This window comes from Episyrphus balteatus, chromosome 2 (genome assembly GCF_945859705.1).
Source record: "Episyrphus balteatus chromosome 2, idEpiBalt1.1, whole genome shotgun sequence".
Taxonomy (NCBI): domain Eukaryota; kingdom Metazoa; phylum Arthropoda; class Insecta; order Diptera; family Syrphidae; genus Episyrphus; species Episyrphus balteatus.
Window position 1 is genome coordinate 127562084 of NC_079135.1, and position 22275 is coordinate 127584358.

The 22275-nt window shown below is 32.1% G+C and overlaps 1 protein-coding gene across 1 annotated transcript in view; it reads right to left on the minus strand.

The window, feature by feature from the left end:
• LOC129908290 (uncharacterized) overlaps window positions 1-21448 on the minus strand; it is a 130519-nt gene extending 109071 nt beyond the window's left edge. The window contains exon 1 of the mRNA XM_055984696.1: window positions 20786-21448. Within this exon, the coding sequence (XP_055840671.1) occupies window positions 20786-20917 (132 nt within the window). The 5' untranslated portion in view covers window positions 20918-21448. The remainder of the gene's footprint in view (window positions 1-20785) is intronic.
• Between the last annotated feature and the right edge of the window lie 827 nt (window positions 21449-22275).

Below are 22275 nucleotides of genomic sequence, written 5' to 3' on the forward strand. Positions count from 1 at the left end.
GACTTGGATTTCCGTAGTGAAAACTATGGAATTATAGTTGCATCACTTTTAAAAATCTCTTTTTTACAAGATTTGCGTTTGAAGGTATTATTACAATCCTAAACATGTTCAAGGCTAGGCTTGCAGAAGTAGCCTACAAAGGCTGACCACAACTACCTAGGTGTGACAACTGGTGGTGTATGATTTTATTACTTATCTCAAGCTTTATTTTGGGTTTTCGTCAATATCAAACGAAACATTTCAACTACTAGGTCTCTGTCGAAACTTCTTAATATGAGATTAAAAATCGGTAAATCTCAAGCGAAGTTGAACAATTTATGGAAAAACAAGAAAATTACAGTCAAAATTGAAAAATAAAACACTACGTAGTTGCTCAGTTTTAACAGATTGAGTCTGTTAAAACTGAGCTTAAACTCAACGGCGTATACAGGGGGGGGGGGGTCACGGGGTCATGACCCCCCCCAAGAACTCAAAACTTAAACAAGAAATTGTTATGTTATACTCAATTCCTTTAAGAAAGACCGTTTTCAAAATATTGAAGTTTTAGAACATGAACGAAAATGAAAAGTGAAAAAAATTTTTGGTATTCAAACAACCTATTTTACCATTTTTTGGGGATGCGATCATATTTTTAGCGAATGCTATGCTGGATTAGGTTTATTTTCATTAGTTCGATAATATTACAAATTGACAGACACTAAGTTGAGTTCTGCTGTAGAGTTTTGTGTAGATTTAAAATCCGAACAAGAATACATATTTAGAGCTTTAAAAAAAAAATTGAATTGGGTATGTAAAAAAAAAATCATCATTACAGCAACTTTCCCTATAAAAATAAACGGATTAATCCTCAAGAACTCATCGATTTTCATACATTACTCAATCTTCAATCGCGTTTTAAGGCAAACTATAATTTTAGTCCAGTGAATAGAGACATTTTACTATGAAGCAAATGGAAAAAATAGGGACAGGCTGAAATCTTGCAGAACTGAAGTTTTTTGAGGTTTGTTCAATTTTTGGCAAAAATCTCAGTTTTAACTATAACTACATAATTGAATCATCTGAGAATATTCGGAAAGCATTGATATTTCATAAATAAGTACATTTTTACAAAAAAATTTTTGGCCGCCATTTTGAAAAATTCCTTTTTGTGATTTTCTCGGCTTCCGTTTGTTGTAGAAAAGATTGTTTTGTCTTGTTTTGTAGAAAAACTCATTGTCTATTTTTTTTTAATTAAAAAACTTTTTTTTTTGTAATGTTTCCGTATAAAAAGTTTTCAACGAAAAAATGTAGGTAAAGTTTTCGGAGATAGTCGTCAATATTACATTTTTTTCTCGATTAAGGTTCATCTAACCGAAAAAATCTTATCATAATTTTTGTACAAATCTAAATTTACATTTATATTATGTTTTTTTTTTGCACGCCCAAAACTGTTTAAGTTATAACGAGAAAAAATTCACGACCACCCCGAAAATTTTACATTTTTGTGTCACTTCTAATACGAAAACAATACAACAAAAAATTATTTAAAACAAAAATTAGACAATTAATTTTTAATTTTGTCTGTACTGAGGTAATTTATTCAAAAATTATCTTTTGAGGTGTAATAGCACCGTGTAGACACGAAACCGAGTGTCATTTTCATCAGTATATAAAACAAAGAAGAAACTTTATTTTCTTTTAAGTTTTTTCTTAGCTCGATTTGGTGTATCAAACTCCAAACAAAATTTTTTCATTCAATTTTAAAACAAAATTAAAAAACAAAATTATTTTCAAATGCGATTCGTTTGCCTGAGGTTAAGAAGACTTTTAATTCAAAAGTTACCACTTTTTATTACATAAAAAAAGATTTTATTTTTTATTGTAACTTTTAAAATTACTTTATGCTAGCGGAAAAAATATATAGTACATAGTTGCTTTTAGGCAAATTATTCAATGGAAGCAAGCGAATCACATTCCGTTTTTGTTCGATTCAACTATCACATTTTCCACCTATCAAAATTGTTGTGCCAAAAATTGTTGTTTTTCAAAATTCTGATTTTCAAAATTCTGCTTTTTATAATTCTGTTTGAGAAATAATTATTGAAATATTTTTAATTAATCAAATAAAAATTAATACTCAAAAAATTAAATAAGAAAAGGAATATTTTTTACAACCCAACATTGTTTCTAATTAGTTTTCAACGGTATATAGATGCGGGTTATAAGAAAGTCAGTCTTCTAGTCAGTTAAAAAAGTGACAAACATCAATGAGGTGTATTAGTAAACGGTAAACGCATATGCTATGAAAAAAAAAAAACAAAACAGAATGAGCTGAGTTTTTTTCTTCAGAAAAATGTTGGCAGAATTTTGAAAAGCATAGTTTTAAAAAGCAGAATTATTTTGAAAGACAAAATAGAAAACAAGCAGAATTTCGAAAAAAACAGAATTTTCTTGAAAAAAGTAGAATTATGAAACCAGAATTTTGACCCGATTCCAATTGCTTAATTTCAATAGAAAGTTGGTAATTTAAGCAGATACTTGTTAGGCTTAGTCGAAACTAATAGTTCTCAGTTAATACCAGAAATTAGAGCTGAAAATGTAAAATTTTAGAAGAAGAAGGGTACATTTGTACTAACTAAAACTAATACACCTCAGAAAATTTTTTCGAAACTGTTTTATTTCAGCTTGAACTATTAATCAGAATAACTAACCAGTTCCACTAATTTGTTTGCCACGGGGGATTTTGATTTCTGATGAAGCTTCCTCATGAAATGAATTTTAAAATCCAATAAATTAAATTTTAATATTCGACCACCTAAAAGGCTAAATTTTGACCTCTGGTGACACTGAATTTTCCCACACTTTTTATAGCAATAAAATGTAAATTTCAGTAGGCTAGGAAATCCTTATTTCCTTGTATAATACATTTATTTATAATTTCCCAGTATCAACAAATAAACATAAATCTCAAACCGTGAAAGAGATTTATTCAATTTTTTTTCTTTATTGCCATGAGCCCAAAGGTCATAAAACACCCGCATCGAAAAAATGAACGAAAAAAACAAGAAAAATTATATTCAGGTGGAAAAGCCTGATTGCAATATACCTTCTCTCCAGGCGCCTACCTTGCGTTGGTTTGAAGATAGTGGCGTGTGCCTTGTTGATTACACAATAAAACCACCAGACAAGCGAAGCGGCTCGGCTCCAGGATGATTTATTGGAAAATGGTGATTTTACTAAAAAGAGAAAAGCAAAATCTTCTCACTCTCTTTCTCTGTCTCTCTCTTGTTGTTTAATAGCCATTTAAGAAGTCTCTGAGAGTATCGATCATGATAGACACCTTCCTCATCCTTGTTATAGTCGTTTGTCGTATAGTTGTTAGTTAGTCGTCTGATGATGATGATGATGACAATTACAAGAGTTTATCACACGCTTCATGTTCTTCTTCCAAAAAAAAAAACTACACGAAACAGAGAAAGTGATTGAGGACTAGCTGACTGTAAATACTTATGGTCCATGATGTAACACTTTCGGCACCCCATGAAGTATTTAAGATGAAAACTTATTTATTACATCAACTCAACCTCACCAAGGGATATTGTCTCCCAATAATTTTTTATCACTTAAGATAGATTGAATTGAGCTGCATCCAATATTAATCACCTGTGTGATGCACATCGAAAAACCGAACTTTTCGAACAATGCAATGTTATATCACCCTGCGGGGTGGCCCAAACATTGTTACGCCACGCTCACTGCCGGTATGGTATATATTTACTCTTTTCACGACTGTGCGACCTCCATGGAAGGTTTTTTTTCGCCTTCTTCGTGCTCCATTGAAAGTTTGTTATACCGGTAGCAATTACGGATTTATGCCCACAAAGTGTAATGTGCATGCGAATGTACTCACTCATTTTTGCGAAGACGGAGACGACAATGCGCCATAAGAATTATTCCAATGGATAAGCAAAACAGGCAACAGAAAAAAAAAAGTAGTAAAAGGAAAAGATGGAAGAAGAGTGACTTGCTGTGTCCACTCTTTGTCTGGTAATTGTATGGACTATTGCAACAAAGTTGCAAAACACAAACAAAAATATGAAAATTGTAAAAGAATCTTACTTCTTCGTTGTGGGTTGCCGCAAATTGTGGCAACTTATATAAACTAGAAGACTTCTTTTGGTTTGGTTTTAGTTTGGTTGTCGTGTTGTTTTCATCGTCAACGTTCATCGTCGTCGTCATGATGGCAATCACCTGCGGCTGCTGATCTGGGGATCTGAGACAAGGACATGGCCACCATAATAAGAATTATGTTGCAGAGGCTTCGAATATCGTTTGTCTTCGATATGGTGAATAGGAGATGAGGTTTTCGTGCTGCAATGTTATTCGTTTTAAGTGTGGATGATATGATTTACTTTTTTTTTTTGCTGCTGCTGCTTCAAGTGTAATGGACTTTTGCAACAAACTGATTGTGGTCGGTTGAGTACGAATTGAAATTGTTGTGTGTTGTTGGGTTTGCGTTGAAAGATTATGAAAGATGTCACTTTGTGGTTTTTAGCTGATTGCATATCTTGAAGTGATGGAATGTTATTCGAGATCTGAATATATTTTTATGGGGAAAGTATCAGAAATGATTGCTGGAATCATCAAATGTCTTCTTATTAGATCCAGGTTCTTAGTTCAAAATTTTAGAAACTGTCCCTACAACTGCTCTTTCTTCAATCAACTAAATCAAATCGGATTCTTTGAAATATTCTTTGCGAAAGTTTTATTTTGCAACCAAATTATAGGAAATATAGTAGGAACACGTTTTTGGTTTAAAAGAAAAACATACCTACACAAAATTGGGGTTACTTTTAATAGAACTACTACTACTCTACTCTTTGCTATCTTTCATTCGGAAAATTTCGGTAGAATATTTACCACTTTCGGTTGAGAAGTTCCATTTTAAGTCTGATAAATCGTAGCCGAAACTGATAACGAAGACTGATTCAAATTGGCGCCCGGGCAAGAACGTTTCTGGTTTTACAGAGAATTCCAAACGTAAAAATAACTTACTTCATTTAAATTTTTTTTAATTTACACAGACAGCAAACAATGCAAAGACAACCTTACTCCTGGTATATTTAACATTATATCTGGTAAATTTTACTAGTTTCTGGTATATTTAACTAGATTATGATTAAATGTATTAGAAATAAAGTAATCTCTGGTGTTTTATTTCCGTGCATGGAAAACTGGTTTTGAAAATAGAAGGTTTACAATAAACTACTGAAGGTAGTTGGAAATCTTCAATTCAGATCGACCATTTGACCAGTTTCAATAATTCAAAAAGAAGAAATCTTGGAATACGTAAACCAAAAGGAAAAAAAACGTTTTCTTTTTTTCTAGAAAAAGACCAAAAAGACTTTACTTGCCTACAATCTTGAATTGAGTTTAATGAAAACCCGAGTAAAAATGGAATTCCACCGCACCACCACCACTGCACCACGTGCAGCCACTTTTTGACTGCCAAACCATTGCTGCACCACGTCCGCACCATTTCATTTTGAAAAAATGAAAAAAATATGAAACAAATTCGGTGCACCACTGGCGCAACACATCTGCACCATGGTAAAAATTTCTATTCTCGTAATTATACAAGTGTTTAAGTCCTTTTCAAAGTTATTTTGACTTAAGCAACAAATTGCCAGTTCGTAGAAACATGACTTGGTGGTCGAGTGATTAAGGCATTAGACTTTTAATTGAAAGTGCTTTGGATAGGTACTCGGGTTCTAATCTCCTTCTCGTTGGTAGTTTTATTTTTTTATTTTTCAATAATCCAAAATTATGTATCATGGTGCGGCGAATTTTTCATACAAAATGAAATGGTGCGGACGTGGTGCAGTGGTGGTGCGGCGGTGGTGCGCCAAAATTTGTGGTGTGGTGGTACAGCTGTGATACGGCGCACAGTGTGGCCGATATGGTAGGAAAAGTTGGCAAAAATTATTTTTCTTCGTTTCTAAGTTTGTTATGGGTAAAACTACTATATTTAAGCACAAAACTGAGACAACTTTTGTGATTCTATGAAAAATTATCAAAAACGCATATTATAAGGACATAAGTATCTGTTACCTTTAACTTTGAAGTTGTTTGAGAAAGAAAATTGTTATTTATTTGTTCAATACTTAGATTTTACTGTTTTTTTTTTTTTTAATAAGATTATTCTTAAAAATAGATTTTAGACCTGACTCAACGGTTTAGTCATAACAAAATCTTCTTAATGAAAAAATACACTGGTCAACAAAATTCAACTTTTTTTGTCCGAAGAACCAAAACATACTTTTCTGAAAGATTTAGGGATGCTGAACTCGAATCCACGAAAGAAATATTCTATTAGCTTCCGTTTTTTGGAATATTACCGTAATAAAATGCAAAAAAACACGTTATTTTGAATGTTTATGAGGTTATGGTAAAAAAGTGTGGTAATTTCTTTAAGCATAGTTTGAGGCGGTCATCTTCTTCAGAGAACCGTTAGAAATTTTCCGATCTTTTTTCATGTATGAGATATCTCAAGCTGCGCCTGCGTCTCCATTGTGTAGATCAACACTATTTCCTTAAAATTTTAGCCACACACTTTCAGTTTTGGCTAATAGAATAATTCTGACAATGGATACGAGTTCAGAATTTCTAACACCTTCAGAAAAGTAAAATTCTGTTGAACTGTATTGTCAGTACTTCCGGAATCTGAGAAATATATACAAAAAAATCGTTATTTTTAGATAACTTCACATAGTGTTTACTCAAAAAGGGGCAAACATGGGCACCACTTTTTTAATTGACACGAAAGACGACACTCTCAACAATAAAGGGACACCAAAAACAAAGCGCCACTTCACACCTTTGTGAACTTTTTCTTAACGAGTTTGTATGACGCACACAAAAAACGAATGATTTTAAAGACACCGAATTCGAATAATTTTTTCAAACAAACTAGACACTCATAATTCAAAAGAGGAATGAGAATCGAAAGCTTCCCTTTAAAACCGTGGAATAAAAACCGGTTTTGTGTAGCTTATTAATCCCTTTAAAGTAAATTTGTATTTGGCAGTTTGGTACAATTTGAAAATAGCTATTTTTGCCAGCTTTTGATACCATTGGCCACACTGTGCGGCGGTCAAGATTTTTTTCTTCAAAAATTCAATTTCTATTTTTATTCGGGAAAATAGAGTTTTTTCATTAATTTTATCGAATTAATTTTGAATAAAATATGAGCAAACACGTTCGACTATGACTTCCTATTTTCTTCATTTTTATTACAATTTTCTTATATCGATGAAATGAAATTTTCATTAAGAATTCCTATTCAGTCTGTGCATTGAATTATCGATGAAATTTCCTCACATCATGGCTCTCTACTGTTCATATGAGTTATAAATACCCTAATACTACTTTGTTCTTTGTGCCATCGCACTCGAAACAACTCTCTTGACAGAATCGACATATCCTCCGACATCATCCTCTTGCATCCTCCTAGCTGAGCTCTGCTTTTGCTGCCATCATCTTATAGTCATATGTACTCTTCAAGTCGTATATACACAAGTATAGACTCTTTTGTCGGTTATTGGATTAAAGTTTAATGCAATTCAGACATTTTGCCAGGCGTTGATTACCCCATAACCCAAGTATGTTTTTTTTTTTTTATTATTATTTTCTTTTTTTTTTTTATGACACACACTTGTTTGGATGATTGGGTCTTTTATGAATTCGCTCTTGAGTTTGCTTTTTGCACAGAATTTTTTTTTGTTCATCTTTAAACTGTGCGCAGAAGTTTGTAATAAAAATTGGACTCATCTTGAAGTTTTATTGCCTTGAAGATGTTATTTTTTTAAGTTTATTTTTTTTTTTACTTATTTTGTTGTTGTTGTTTATGTTGTTGATGATTTCCCAAGTGAATACTATATAAAGAGAAGCATTTTAGTGCAAATTTTTGTCACTTAATATTGTGAGGAGAGATGATCCCTTTGGAACGAGGTCATTTTGAAGAAGTTTCCAAGGCTTAAATTAGCATCATATCGTAAAAACCGAAAAAAGTGTCTGTGTGTTTTTGTGCTGCAGACAGATGAAACTTTGATGTCTATAAATAAATTATCAAGTTATTGCTGCCGGATAGGGGTTGATAAATAATGTCTCGTTTGGTGAATGAAGTAAATCTTTGAGTTTTATTTTTCGAGACCTAAAATTTGTCATTTCTATAATATTCTATATGATAGGTAGTTTTTCATTTATAAAATGCTGTTATTATATTCTTATATGAGGACCTCTTGAAGTTAACAAGACTTTCGATTTGGGCGCTTGAATTTGAGTGCTTTATTTTTTGTGAATGAGATTTTCGACTTTCCAGTCAACTGCTAAAAATGGAAGATTGTAAAAAAAGGTCCTGCTTTCAGTTTTTCGGTATTCCGGTAGAGATATCATGTTGAGGTGTTGATAAGAGTTAAAGGTAAGCATTTTAATTCAAACAGATACAAAAAATTTCCAGTCTGTTAATAAAATTGATACCCATTAGCAAGTAGGTACACTAACTTGAAGCAATTCACTGTGTTACAAAAAGAAGGTTTCAAAATATACGCGGGCGGAGACCTATCACGTTTTGTAGAGCTAGTTGCACTGATTACGAAACGGTATTTAAAAACACCCTAACACCCCCAAAATCTGGAGTTACCTGACCTTCACCCATTGAAAAAATTTAGCTTTGTCAAATTTGAACCTATTTTGAATTTTTTGACAGTTTTGGATAGAATACATTTGAAGAAGGGCATTTTTAACAAAAAAGTACTAACAACTTTTGTATTTATAAATACATATTTTAAATTCATATTGGAAAGGATATGAATTTGATACAACTCTAAATTTCCTACATTATGGTGTACCTATAAAGTTTTCTTGTACCTACGTCTAAAATTATTTCAGTTAGGTATGACGAATTCAATATTTTGGTTGGCTACAATGATAATACTGCTCAAAAAAATTTAACTTTTTTTTCGGCAGAAGAACCAAAATAGATTTTTCTGAATATTTTTGGGGTGCTTATTTTGAATCCAAAACCAAAAAAAAAAATGTACTGGCCTTAGTTTTTGAAATATTACCGCTATAAATCGCAAAAAAAAACGTTATTTTTATTGTTTTTGAGGTTGAGCTGTAATTTTTAGCAATTTATTTGAGAATAATTTGTAATGTACCTATAATTTTTTGAGCAGTATATTATCATTGTAGCCAACCAAAATATTGAATTCGTAACGTTATAACTGGAATAATTTTAGACGTAAAAGAAAACTTAATATACCAAAATGTAAGAAATTTAGAGTCGTATCAATGTTATGATAGAAACGTTTTCGCTCAGATGAATCTAAACTGAAAAAAAATGTAAGACTCACTATCATCTTCAAAAATTTGACATGTTTTCGTCAATAACTTTTTATAGAGCAACATTACAAAAAAAAATTATTTAATACAAAAATTTTAGAATACGTTTTTCTACAAAATAAGACAAAAAAAATAGTTCTACGAAAAACAGGAGCCGAGAAAATCAAAAAAAAGACATTTTTCAAAATGGCGGCCAAGCCACACGTTTTTGGGACAAAAAAAAAATATTTTTTTATGTTCGTCCTAATACACCTTTTTGTACGAAATATCAAATTCAAATCCTTTCCGAAAATTCTCAGATGACCCATTTTCAGCTCCCTGTTTCCTGTTCTATAGCAGTAATGTGGAAGATTTTAAGGTGAACAATCTTTTCTCGGAAGGTTTTTTTTCATAATTTTGATAAAAATTCAGAAAAGCGAAAAAGTGTTCTCAACATAAAAGACGCAAAATTTAATAGTCTACGTTTTTTTACCTAGGATGAATAGAAATCTAGATATTTAATAAAAACTAAAATCCAAGATGGCGGCCCAAAAGTGAATTTCACGAGTGTGAAATAACAGTCCACTTCCTTTAAGCCAATTTTTAACGTGAAAAAAGACCCCGATCTGATTTAGAAAAGCCGTTAAATCTAAACGGTGAATGATATACCTAATACATGTATATTTCTAGGGACGAATCAATACAAAATTAACTAATTTTAGTGGGTTAATTCCACCATATTGAAAAAGTCATAAAAAAGAAAATACATCTTAAGTTCCTACAATCCATTAAAAGGTTCCAAATTCTTATTCTTTAAGGATCAACAGTGGCCATTAATCCACTGCAAAGAACAAAGAGCTTAGAGACAGTTGATTTTAAATGAAAAATTAGAAAGGATAGATTCTTCAGTTTATTATTTATTTAGAAACGTTTCTGAATTTGGATTTTAGCACCTAAAAACTAGCTATTTATTCATTTGTACATAGAACACACAAGTATATTTTTATTAAAAGTACCTACTTTATGACTTTAATTCAACTCTAAACTTTACCAGTATAAGGCTGTGAGTCACTTTAAAACCATTACCACACTCCTTTGCATTATCAATTCTAAACCTTTGATCGCAATATGTCGTAAAAACTCTTCATTAACATAAATTTTAAGCTCCAAGTCCCCAAGACCTTTAACTAAATTAACACCTTTTTTTTCCTACAATCAGTCAACTCAACACACAGCATATGAAAAAGGGCCCACCCAAAATTAAAAATGCACTTCTCCTTCCTCAAAAAGGCAAAAATGCACTATGACATTGCTGCATGATTAAAAAATAAAAATTAAAACCAAATAAAAAGAAAAAGAAAAAAACAAAAAAGGAAAAAGACAGTAAAAAAAAAAGAAACTTATAAAAGAGAAAAAAACAGCAATTTAATCAACTCAAAAGGGAACTGCTGCATGAATTTTAATTTGCCACACAGGTGAATAAATTTCCCTTAACTGGCCCGCGGGTGATACCTTCAACTATTCGTCTTTTCAAGTTGTCGTCGGTAGTAGTCGTATAGCAGACCAGACACCAGAGAGAAAAAGAGTTGAAGTCGCAGTCAGACAGAGGCGAAATATCTATAAGTTTAATGCCACAAACACAAACTACTTGCACACACTCATCAAAAAGCATTTCGTTTGAAATTTTTTTTTTGCTTTTTTTTATTTTGTTTTAATTAATTCTTCAGTCAGGTTGATTTTCATTCCCTTCACTACTTTATCAACTATCATATCCAATCCTGATGTAAACGCTACTCCAGTGTCCATCAAAAATAGCGAACTTGACATCGCCATGGAATTACTATCCCTAAGGCCTCCTTATGTGTAGACGAGCAGCCAGCAGCCAGCAGTGTCTGGCTCTGGTTGTTGATGCAACTAGGAAAATAGAGTTCTAAAGGTTTTTTCTTTAGCCCGCTCTCTTCTACCAGCATTGAAACGAAATTCCCTGTAATAGACGACGGAATCAGTGCAATCGGGGAATGCTGCTTTGCTATGCTTTTGACTTGAGTGTAGATATAAAATCTGCTATTGCATCTTCTCACTCCTTGAACTTGATCAGCTCCAACTGACGGAAGATGACTACACAGAGATGACGACTATACGACGACAGACTTATATATACGCAGATACATCGAATCGCATCCATGATGGTAGAAAAGGTACATTGCTATGCAATGCGAGTTTATACTTCCCTTGGGAGTCGAATACTCTTCTACTTCGCTCCATCCCTAAAACGCGTTCGCTCCAGACTTTTGGAGAATCAAGCTGAATTTCTAATTCCTTCCTTCCTTCTCTGATATATGGTTGGCTTTCGGTATCAGTCTATTGTGTGTGTGTGTGCCTGTTATGGCACTTCAGCTGTTTATTGGAATGAGCTTCTCCTGGTCGCGCTGGTGAAGAGCATCAGAAACAGGACAACGTGTAATTATTTGCTGCTGCTTCTGCTGTTGATGATGGCCCTGCTCCAGGTTCTTCGTCTTGTATTAATTACATACCCGCACGTCTTACTCCCTGAGCTTCTTCTTCTTCGAAGAAATCTCGCGGCAGAACATGCTTTCTGCTTCCATCATGGCCAAAGATATTTATGTTATCGGTTTTGGAGTTCTTCTCCTTCAAGTGTCCATCATCATTACCGCTCAGCAAGTTTGGTGTATCTCATAGATATCAATGTTGATGGCGGCGGCGGTGGTAAGCGAGCATAGTATCCAGCTGTGACGTATAGAGTCTATGTGTTGTGCTTGCAACAGTCAAGTGGAGTGGACACCATTGGTGCAACATCGCGCAACGAATTAAGGTCCCGACTAGACCAAGCGACCATGATGAACGATGACAGAGAGACTCATGGTGTAGATGTTGTTTTGTAGTTTTTTTTTTTTTTTTTTGTTCGATGATGGTTGTTATGCGGTGTGTGACGGTGACGGTGATGGCGGGCGGTACAACAACAAGCATTACCAACCGCAAAATTTGTTCTGCAGTCAGCTTTAAGTTGAGTTTACATCGCACGCGTTAAAGGTAATCGTGTTGCACGAAATCAAAAAGATTACAAAAAAACCGAAGTGTCTCCACATTGTTTGCTAACTAGGTTTGCGGTAATATTGAGAATTGGAAAGAGTTAATAGAGCGGATCAACGTCATTGATTGGTTTTGGTTTTTGATGATGCAAGATTCTTTTTGATGGAGGATAAAAGTGGGTTGCCACAAGAATTTCCCTGTTGATTTCTTTAATCTTGCAAAATTTCTTCAAAGTTCAAAAAAAAAAATTTCGAAAATCATTCCCTTCCATAAACAGTTAAAACCATTTCCAAAGTTAATGATCGATATCAAACATAAACAATTCCATCGGAAGCTCTTCAAAGTGTCAGATCTACCCGATCAAAATTGATGGCGACAAGATCGCATACAAGACGGACGCATACGATCCGCGAAACATCAAAAACATTATGTGTGTCTAAATGACCTACTCAAAATCGAAAAGATGATGAAGACATAAACAATTCCGATAAACTTAATTCAACTCAGTTTACTTATAGCCAATCGATTGATTTGTTTATTCAAAAAAGTTGAAGAGAAAAAAACGAAGAAATAAATAAAAATTTTATTCGAATATATCGATGAGTTTTTTTTTTTTGTATAAAGAAGATGCGAACGAAGCTACCCAAAGGATTACCGACGACGACCGGAAAACTTGTGTATATATCTAAGAGAAGACCATACCAAGTGTATACATAAATTATAAAAACGGAACCTCTTTGCAATTCAAATAATCCATTCACAAGCTGCTGTGTATAGTAAAGTGCGAGTAGGGGAGAGATGAGGGAGTTTAAGAGTCGAGGGTGGTGGATAGCTGGTGACGACAGTAGTTTGAGGATGCGAAAATATTAATAAAAATGCGAAGTAGATAATAATTTTATATTGCTTTGGCATTATTCTTTTTTTTTTTTTTGCAATATAAACTTTAAGGAGCTTGTATTGGACACGTAAAAACATTTTCAACATAATTAAAATGCACGAATCGGTGAACCTACTAACATATTTTTTTTAAATATTTAAACCACTATGAGTTATTTAAGGCTAATTAAAAAAGTTGACATTTTTACCTGAACCTATTAAAAATGCGAGCATTGCTTTTTGTTTAATAAAAAAACACTCTTAGTCTCAAGAACTCCTACATTTTTAATAAAAAAATTAACAAGAACTGGTAGCTAAGGTAAATATGCGAACCTTTAATACCTAAATAAAACTTTGGTTTAGCTATATAATTTCTCGCGAATAACTTAGACTATTTTCCTGAATTTGTCTGCATAAGAGTAGGTACTAGCAGCTGGCACCGCAAAAGTTGCGTTGTACTGCCCCACCGCCGCACATAGGAGTATTTGCCAATTTTACGCGGACAAAATTATTTTTCCGGTTTATTTTCATCAATAAGGTAAAAGCTTGTATTTAGTACTGATATAAAGTGTTTTAAGTGTTGATTTCAATAAAAATATTTTTCTTCCTAAACCACTTTTTGATCAAAGAAAAAAGTGACAAGAATGGATCCCAATCCTTTGTTAAAGCGCTTATAAATGAAGTTCTATTAATGGTATCGCCAAGATAAAGGTCTTAAAATTTATGAAAAATAATAAAGATTCAGGTTCTGTAACTCAAGAAGTTGAATCTTTAAAAAAAAAACTTAAAATATGGATGCTGAATACAAGGTAACCATTTTTCAAAACCTAAAATCTTTAAGATGGGCAAATGTGTCGAAGTTGCACTTAGTTGCACATTTTTTTTATAGATTCAATTAGATAAGAGTTTAACCTTTAGAAAACATTAAATTTTATCACACAATAATGTGAAATTGTATAACTTATCTCCTTACCAGCACAGAAATTTAGTTTTTTTACGATTAATTTATATTAAGATTCAACATTATCACTTTTTTATTTATAAAATAATAAAACATTTAGATACAACATCTATTAGACAGTTTCGTATCTCCTTATCAATATTCCATAAAAACTTTGTTCTACATCCACTTAAAAAAAAAAGTACTTACTTAAGCACAGTCGCTAAGTTACAAAAAAAAAAATTAATTTTATATTTGGGCTTAAAACTTTGAACTCTAGACCGCTGCTGTTAGTCACCTGAAGGAATAATCAATTTTAAAACTATAAGAAAATGTTAAGCAAGTTTATCTACTTTTAGTAGGATGTTGATTTTTTACGTTTGGATCAGTTTAAAATTTCGTGTTTTGTCCGCCTAAATTGACTAAATACCCCTATGTGCGCCGGTAAATTGCAAAATTGTATTGATTTTTAACCTACAATCACAATTTTGGATACAAATTTAAATTATGAAACAGTTATTATTTTTTTACTTGCGATATTTTTAATTAATGATTTCTTAAAAAAGTCATGATGGTCATTAATTAATAAAACTACCTATCATTCGTCACAAATTAATGGATTTCCGTTCTTTATTTCTTATCAAAATATGGAATTCTAGAGCAAAAAAACGCTCATTTACTCAATTAATTTAGATTTCTGTGATTAGAAATGATATTCGGCAACACTTTTTTGATATGAAAATGCAAAAAAAAAAAAAAAAAAAACAGCGGAAATCTTGACAATCCGTTCGATTTATCAACCTACGGATGTTCTTTAGAGTTTGTCAGCAATTCCTTAGAGAAATATTTAGCAAATGCAACTGACATATACTTGTATTTACCTAATATTTCTTTACATGGCGCAGCATAAAAGAAGATTTTAGAGAAGCGTTTATTTCATGATGGCTGATCTTGGAACTTATACAAACAAAAGAACTCTATTGATCTATATTCTTTATTTTACTAAACCAAAGCACGTACCTAGGTCATTTTTTGGCAGTCCAGTTATTTTGGTTGTGCAGTAATTTTAGATTTTATCTGCGGAAAAATTTCTTAGTGGGCTGAATTTTGATAAAAATCGACATTGATATCGTGCCGGCTCAAAAAGTTATAAGGGTAAAATGTCACGAAAAAAAGGGTCAACAAAATTTTTCGCAAATATCTCGCGACTTATTACTCGGAGGTTATTATAAAAATTGTTCGTCGTGAAATTATTTACAACATTGTGACTAGCATTTTTCTATAAAATGAACCGTTTTGGGAGTAGAGCGCAGAGAAGGCGACTAGATTGCACTCATATACGAAAAACTACATATTTTGGTTTGTTTTGATCAATTTTTATAACTTATATTTTTTTGGTTTCATTTACTTTTCTTATTATTTAAATTATGGATTAACTAAAAAAAGGAAAAAATGTATACAAAAGGGAAACCACGTTTTTTGGAAATTTTGTATATGTTCCCCTTTTTGCTACTATATAGGAATTTTTGCCCAGATTGGAGCTAAAAATAACTAAAATGGCTGGACTATTAGTCAAATCGAAAATATTTCACAAAATTGTCAGTGTGTAGTATTCAAAATCACACAAACATTTTCAACTGCTTAAACAATTTTGAATTTTATTCAACCGAATATTTTTTTTTTAAGATTTCGTCTACCTAAACAATGGATAAGATGTGTTAACAGTGCATTAATTTAGATACCTACCCTTTATCTATTGAATTCATTACCAGATTTGGTTCAGTGTTCATATAAGAGGTTTACCACTATAGCAGATTAAACAAAACATTTATCCTCAATAGCCACCACCTTTATTTGGTTAAACATTTTCTTATCAAACTTACAGAGTTCAAGCTACCTAAATTGTAAAATAAATAAAAAGCTACTTATCTGTATTGTTTGTTGCCTCAATATAGCTACCATAACAATAAAATAATAAAACAATAAACAATACAATTGTTGGTTTGTAAACATATCACATCCCCATGCCCATCCATTTTATAGATAAGTAGGTATACAACACAGTCAAGTCGCTTTAAGTTGAGAATTTTACTGTTTTACTAGAATAATATGTGTCTGGTTTCATAGTGAAAACTTATCACTTCAGTTCAGTTTAACCTCTTTGACTGCAGTTAAAAATCATATGGGTCAATTTCCAATCCTAACATTAACCGAGATAGCATAAATTATTATTATTATTTATTGTCTCTTAACACTAAATGGTGCTGTTACACGGCTTTTAAGGCTTTTCATTTGTTTGGATTCAAAATCGTCAATTTTTTACACATTTTTCATATACCTACTACCTATTTTTTTTTAATTTTTCAAACTCCCTATAGTAACAATTTCTTTAATTATAATACTAAAATACTGCTTTGTAAGCTCAGTAGATTGATAGTTTTTATGTCTTAGTGGAACTTTGAAACTCCTTTTTCAAAACATAAAATAACAGTATTTCGCTTTTTTGAATGACTAATATTGCTTAGAAATAGGACGTATACTCCAAAAATTTCACTTTGTTTTGAAAATTCAAAAAAAAAAAAAAATTTAACTGCTCTTAAGTACCGAAAATGTAGTTATGTATGTCTCGACTGAAAAGTTAAAGTATCTTAAGTGGACTTAAGATGTTTCGCGTTTTTTTGTTGAACCTCAGTGCCATCTTAAAGGCCTACAGTTCTGTCTTATCGGCATCTTTCTATCTCACCCCTTTGCTTTTTTATATGCACAAAAACAATTTCATCTTATGTTCAAAAGACACATATTCAAATCCTTAAGTAGACTTAAGATTATATTTAACGTATTTAAGTCCTTATAACAGAAAAAAATATTAGAAATATGTTTTATACAATAAAATCTACACTTGAAAGAATTTTTGGGAAGCAGCTTTGAAGTTTGTTTTTGCTCTCCTGAAAAATCATCAAAATTGACATAAGATACTTTACCTTTTCAATAGAGATGTATGTATGTAGGTACTTAAATTTTAGTTAACACGGCAGAATTGTGACACCCTTGTGAAGATGTGGAGTTAAGTACATCATGGGTTTTTAGGGAACGAGTTTTGCCATGACCTTTGAATACGTGGTCTAATTTAAGAATAGAATTATTGTTCGTATTACCTATAGAGTTGTTTTCAGTTATTTCTTTAAGAAGTTTAGATCGTTCTAAAAATATTGACTTCCAAGTCTAGATATTATGTATAGCAGGTTTAAAAAAAGAACTTAAAGAAACAGCCCTTAGTTGGTAAAAGAAGCTCAACCTTAATTATTTGCTGCCGTTTACAAAAGACTTTTAGTGGAATTCAGTCAATTTTTTTAAGGGCATAAGTTGACTTACCTTACTTCCTTGTATTTGCATTAATTTTTAATTTTTAAATACAAAAAAATTAATCGGAGGGGTTGAGTCAAGAGCAAGACCGAAAAATAAAACCATTTTTCTATAGTATTATATTAGCTCAAAAAGAATTCTCACATTTGGTAATTAATCACAATGATATTGCCAACTATTCTTTATAAATTAAACTTTGTTATCAATTTTTTTTGAAGAACGTTCATTTTTTGGCCAACAGCATATGGATATTAACCCTTTCGAACCCAAGCTATGAAAATCAATATTAAAAAATGTTTTTTTCGGTATTATCGGGCCAAAAACATCACAACTAAGAATTATGAATAGCAAAAAGTAATTTTCCAAAATAATAAATAGCAAAACTAGTGTGTTATTCTCATGTTACATGTAAGTAACATGCACAGCTTATGACCACCAAAAAAAGTCGGAAAACTGAGAAAATAACTTTTTATGAAACTATAATGTATGCTACTTCTTCTAAGCAAAAAAACAAAACACTTTCTGCATTAACATTTTTTATATCTTTTTTTCAAATTTATGACCATATAAAAAAAAAAATTTTTGCAAAAAAAAAAAATGTAAATTTCAGTCTCTTTTTCGATAAAAAAAAATTAAAGGTATGATATTTGACTAACTTTTTGTAATAATCCAGTAACTAGGCATTATTATCTTTCAATTAAGCCATCGAAACCTTAAAAATTGTTTAATTTAATATTTTTTACGAATTTTTAAAAAAATGTTACATGAGTGTAACGCTGGGTCCGAAAGGGTTAATAATACAAAAATCAGTTTTGATCCTTAAACAAAGTTTATTTATTTCACACTACTCAGGTTGACACTACTCTTATTGAGTACCAGAGAACTGTAAACATCTTTACACGCAGAAAAATTATCGGTTAAAAACAACATAAAACTCGTGTAAAATTAAAAGTTTGCATTTAGGTAAAGCACCTGACAAACTAACCCGGTTAAAATAACACGAGTCGACTCAGTTATTCAAAGTTGTTTAATCTTAGCCACTTTCTCGGTTAAGTTGTAGTAAAATCTCAAATTTTAACCAAGTAGTTGAAAATTTAAAAAAAGACAATTTATGGAGTAAAATTGTAGCTTTTCAATTTATCAACTATCGACTATCACGTAAGTCGGTTTCATATGTCGTCGCATAATTCAAAAATCTTAATTTTTTAGAAAAGCTGTTTTAAATTTTCAAGTTTTTCAACTTTCCATAGGTACTATTTTCATAAATTAAAGAAAAAGAATCAAATGTGTGATAGAATGCAAAACCTTTAAATCTACTTAGACTGAGTTTACAAAAATTAAGAAAGTTTTGTTTACACTGTGTTGGCATTAATAACTCAAAAAAACAAGATTTTTGATTTATTTTCCCATGAAAAGCTAGTTCACCTCAGAGGTCTATTATATTCTGTTAATCGTTTTTTAATTTTTTTACAGCGGAATTTGTTTTCGAAAGGTCCGTAAAACATGCTCCTTTACAACTTCTGTTAATAATTTCAGAAAACTTCAATTTCCCATAATCAGAACCGTAATCTTCAATAAACTGACCGTTTTGAAACTGTCAGAAATTTAAAATTGTCATTTAGACAGTGTGTCAACATGTTCGGGATGATGTCAAATCAGATCACAATGAGGTATAAATTGGTCTAAAACCGCAACTTGTAGGTACTACAAGTTCCAGCTCTCCTGTAAAAATTTAGATGGGAAATTGATCTTTTATGAGTATTTTTGGTAGACGAAATAGTAGCTTTTTGCATTTTTGATACTTCTCAAGAAACAGCTGGGTTACTCAGTAACACTATTGTACTCAACTAGTAAATTTGAGAAATATGTCGAAAAAACTTAGTTGAAGTCCAATTGGAAGATACATTTACGCACCGGTTCCAATGTCAAACATTCGGTTTTTGGGATGAATTTTCTGGGTGTGTAGCAAGTTTTTTGTTTTTATTATCTACTTTGCAATAAACACAGTTAAACAAAATGACCGAAATAATCGCAAATATTTCTTGAAATCATACTTTTATGAACAACCCAGTTACAACTATAAGATTTAGAGAGACTGCACTGTTAATAATAAACAATAACAAACCAAAACAAACTTAAAGATTGTCTCTTTGTCTTCAAGCTTATCATCTCCCACCCTAGTCTGACCTCATAAGTATCTACATTTTCATTGTTATCACCATAAACTCTCAACAAACATTCAACTTAGGTATACTTCTACCATATGGTGCCTTCTTCTTTCATGTATAATGCCTCATTATCAACATCGCACGCTGTCAAAAACATATTGACAACTTTTTCATTACAATTTGATATCTATTCTTTTTGACCTATAATCTCACTCTCTCTCTCTCTCTTCTTTACAATATTTGCCGACTTGTAAAAAAGAAACAAACAAAATCGATTTATTTTTTTTCTCTAAAAAAACATATTTTTAGCCTTGAGGGAATGCAAATCAATTGAAAATGTTCATTTTGCAAAAATATACACACAACCCCTCTCTCATGCATCAGCCAAAATAATATCTCGCCCTTATCCTCATAGACCTCATCCCCCAGTATTATACCGACCGACTACTCCTATGTCAGCAGCTGCATTATGCTCGCAGAACAAAATCTCATTTCTAGTTCTCTACTCTACACTCGAACTCGTACTCGTACACAAAATCCACCCCATTTTCCATTTTCATTTTCTAATTTGCATTCCAATTTCATTCCAAACTCGGAGTATGAGAAGTTTAAAGTGATAAAACCTTCTCCCCTTCCCCTTTAAACCCCGTCGCACCCTATAACCCATTAAATTAAAGGGGGTAGTAGAAAAGCAATAGGACGACTTTCAGCCTTTAGGAGAGATACATAGGAAAGAGGGGGTAAGTACACCTCCTTTAGTATGTGTTTCCTACTTTTGTAGCTAGTTTTGAGGGGGGGGGGGAGAATGGGGACTGCTTCAATAAAATCCTTTCGATATCAACTTTCCTTCCTCAGAATTCGACAATTAAATGCCAAATCACGTACCTTAAACATTCTTCGAAAGAGGATATTGCTGTTTACATTCATGTTTGTGATGGGGCTTCCTTGCTTTGCTGACAATCCCCCCCCCACAATTTTCTGAGAACCCAGCAAAAAAAGAAACAAAAAAATCAAAAAGGATATTTACCTTCCCCAAGCATCCACCCCGGCATTGCTGCACTCGAATTGTTAGGTCATATTTTCCATCCTGTAAACCACCCGCCGCCACATGGGTGCATAATCCAAGCAAAAGGACCGCAAAACAGCTTTTCAAGGACATTTTATTTTTTATTTTATTTTTTTTTTTTGGATTATATTTTGTCGCAACTAAGGAAAATTTTTAGATTTTTCACAGAAAATTTTCTTCCTCGAAAAAGGACGACAAGGACGACGATTCTGCAACCGACGCAACGGCCACTGACAAATCGATTTGGGAATTAATTAAAAAAACCAAAACCAAAAAAAAACCAAAATGAAGAAAAACTTTGTTTACACTAAAAAACGACAACGACGACACAAAAAGTGGACAAGGACAATACCAAAGGATCAATGAAAACACCAGAGAATTTTCTTCTTCTTCTTTCAAAGGGATTATGACAGAATAAAACAGGTAATTCCTTTTTTTTTATTGAATTTTTAAAAATTTTGTTTACACTCTTGCAGGCACAAAAACAAAATTAAATTATGGATTTTTTTTTTCTTAATTAAGTTTCTCTTTTATTTTTTTTTTTTGTTGTTTTGGTGGAGATTATCCGACAGACGGCATTAGACAATACAACAACCGAAACGTCAGGGAGTCTACGCTAAACTAGAGTTTGCAGACGGCTCAATTATGTCCGGGGTGTTCCGCACTCGAAATATATAGGAAAATCAATTGGAAATTTACTCTTTTCAATTGGGTAAAATTAAGAGAAAGTGAATACTCTGACTGCAAATGGATTCTCTCTTTCTGCTAAATAGACCAATAAGAAAAAAACAAAAACAAATTTTTTATTATGGGGATTTATAAAATCAGTGACGACGTTATAAAATTGTATCTTTGAAATTACAGAGATAAAAAAGATACAAACAAGAATTTTATGTGTGCAGACAGTCGGAGAATTCAAAACATTTCCCCCCTATTTAAGAGAGGATTTCCCCTTTTTTGTGCAGAGATTGGGGAGAATTTGTGTTGTTTTTCGAAGATTCATAGTGCGTCGAAGCTAATCGAACTCAAACAGTATTGTTCATGGAGGAGTAAATTGATGCACTTATTTTTATTGTTGCTTGGTATCCCCAAGAGTTGACGAGAATGATGTTGAGATTCCTAGATGAAATGAGGCTCCTCAATTTGTTGCCTAGATGGCGGTGATATACTAGAAATGCGTTTCATTCTAGATGATGGTTGATGTTGTGTTATTTTGGTTTCGATGTTTGCCGGTGGAGGACGCCAAAAACATAGATAGGGAGAGGTTGGAAGAAAGTCTTATTTGATGAAATCTATTGAGAAAGAAAGATGAGAAACTTCCAATTGGAAATAAATAAAAAGTTATTAGGCAAAAATAAGAGAACAGAATGTTTCTATTTCGTTGTGTAGGGATGTTTTCCTGTTCAGAAAGCAGTTAGATTGAAATTTATCAACACAAATTAAATAAACTA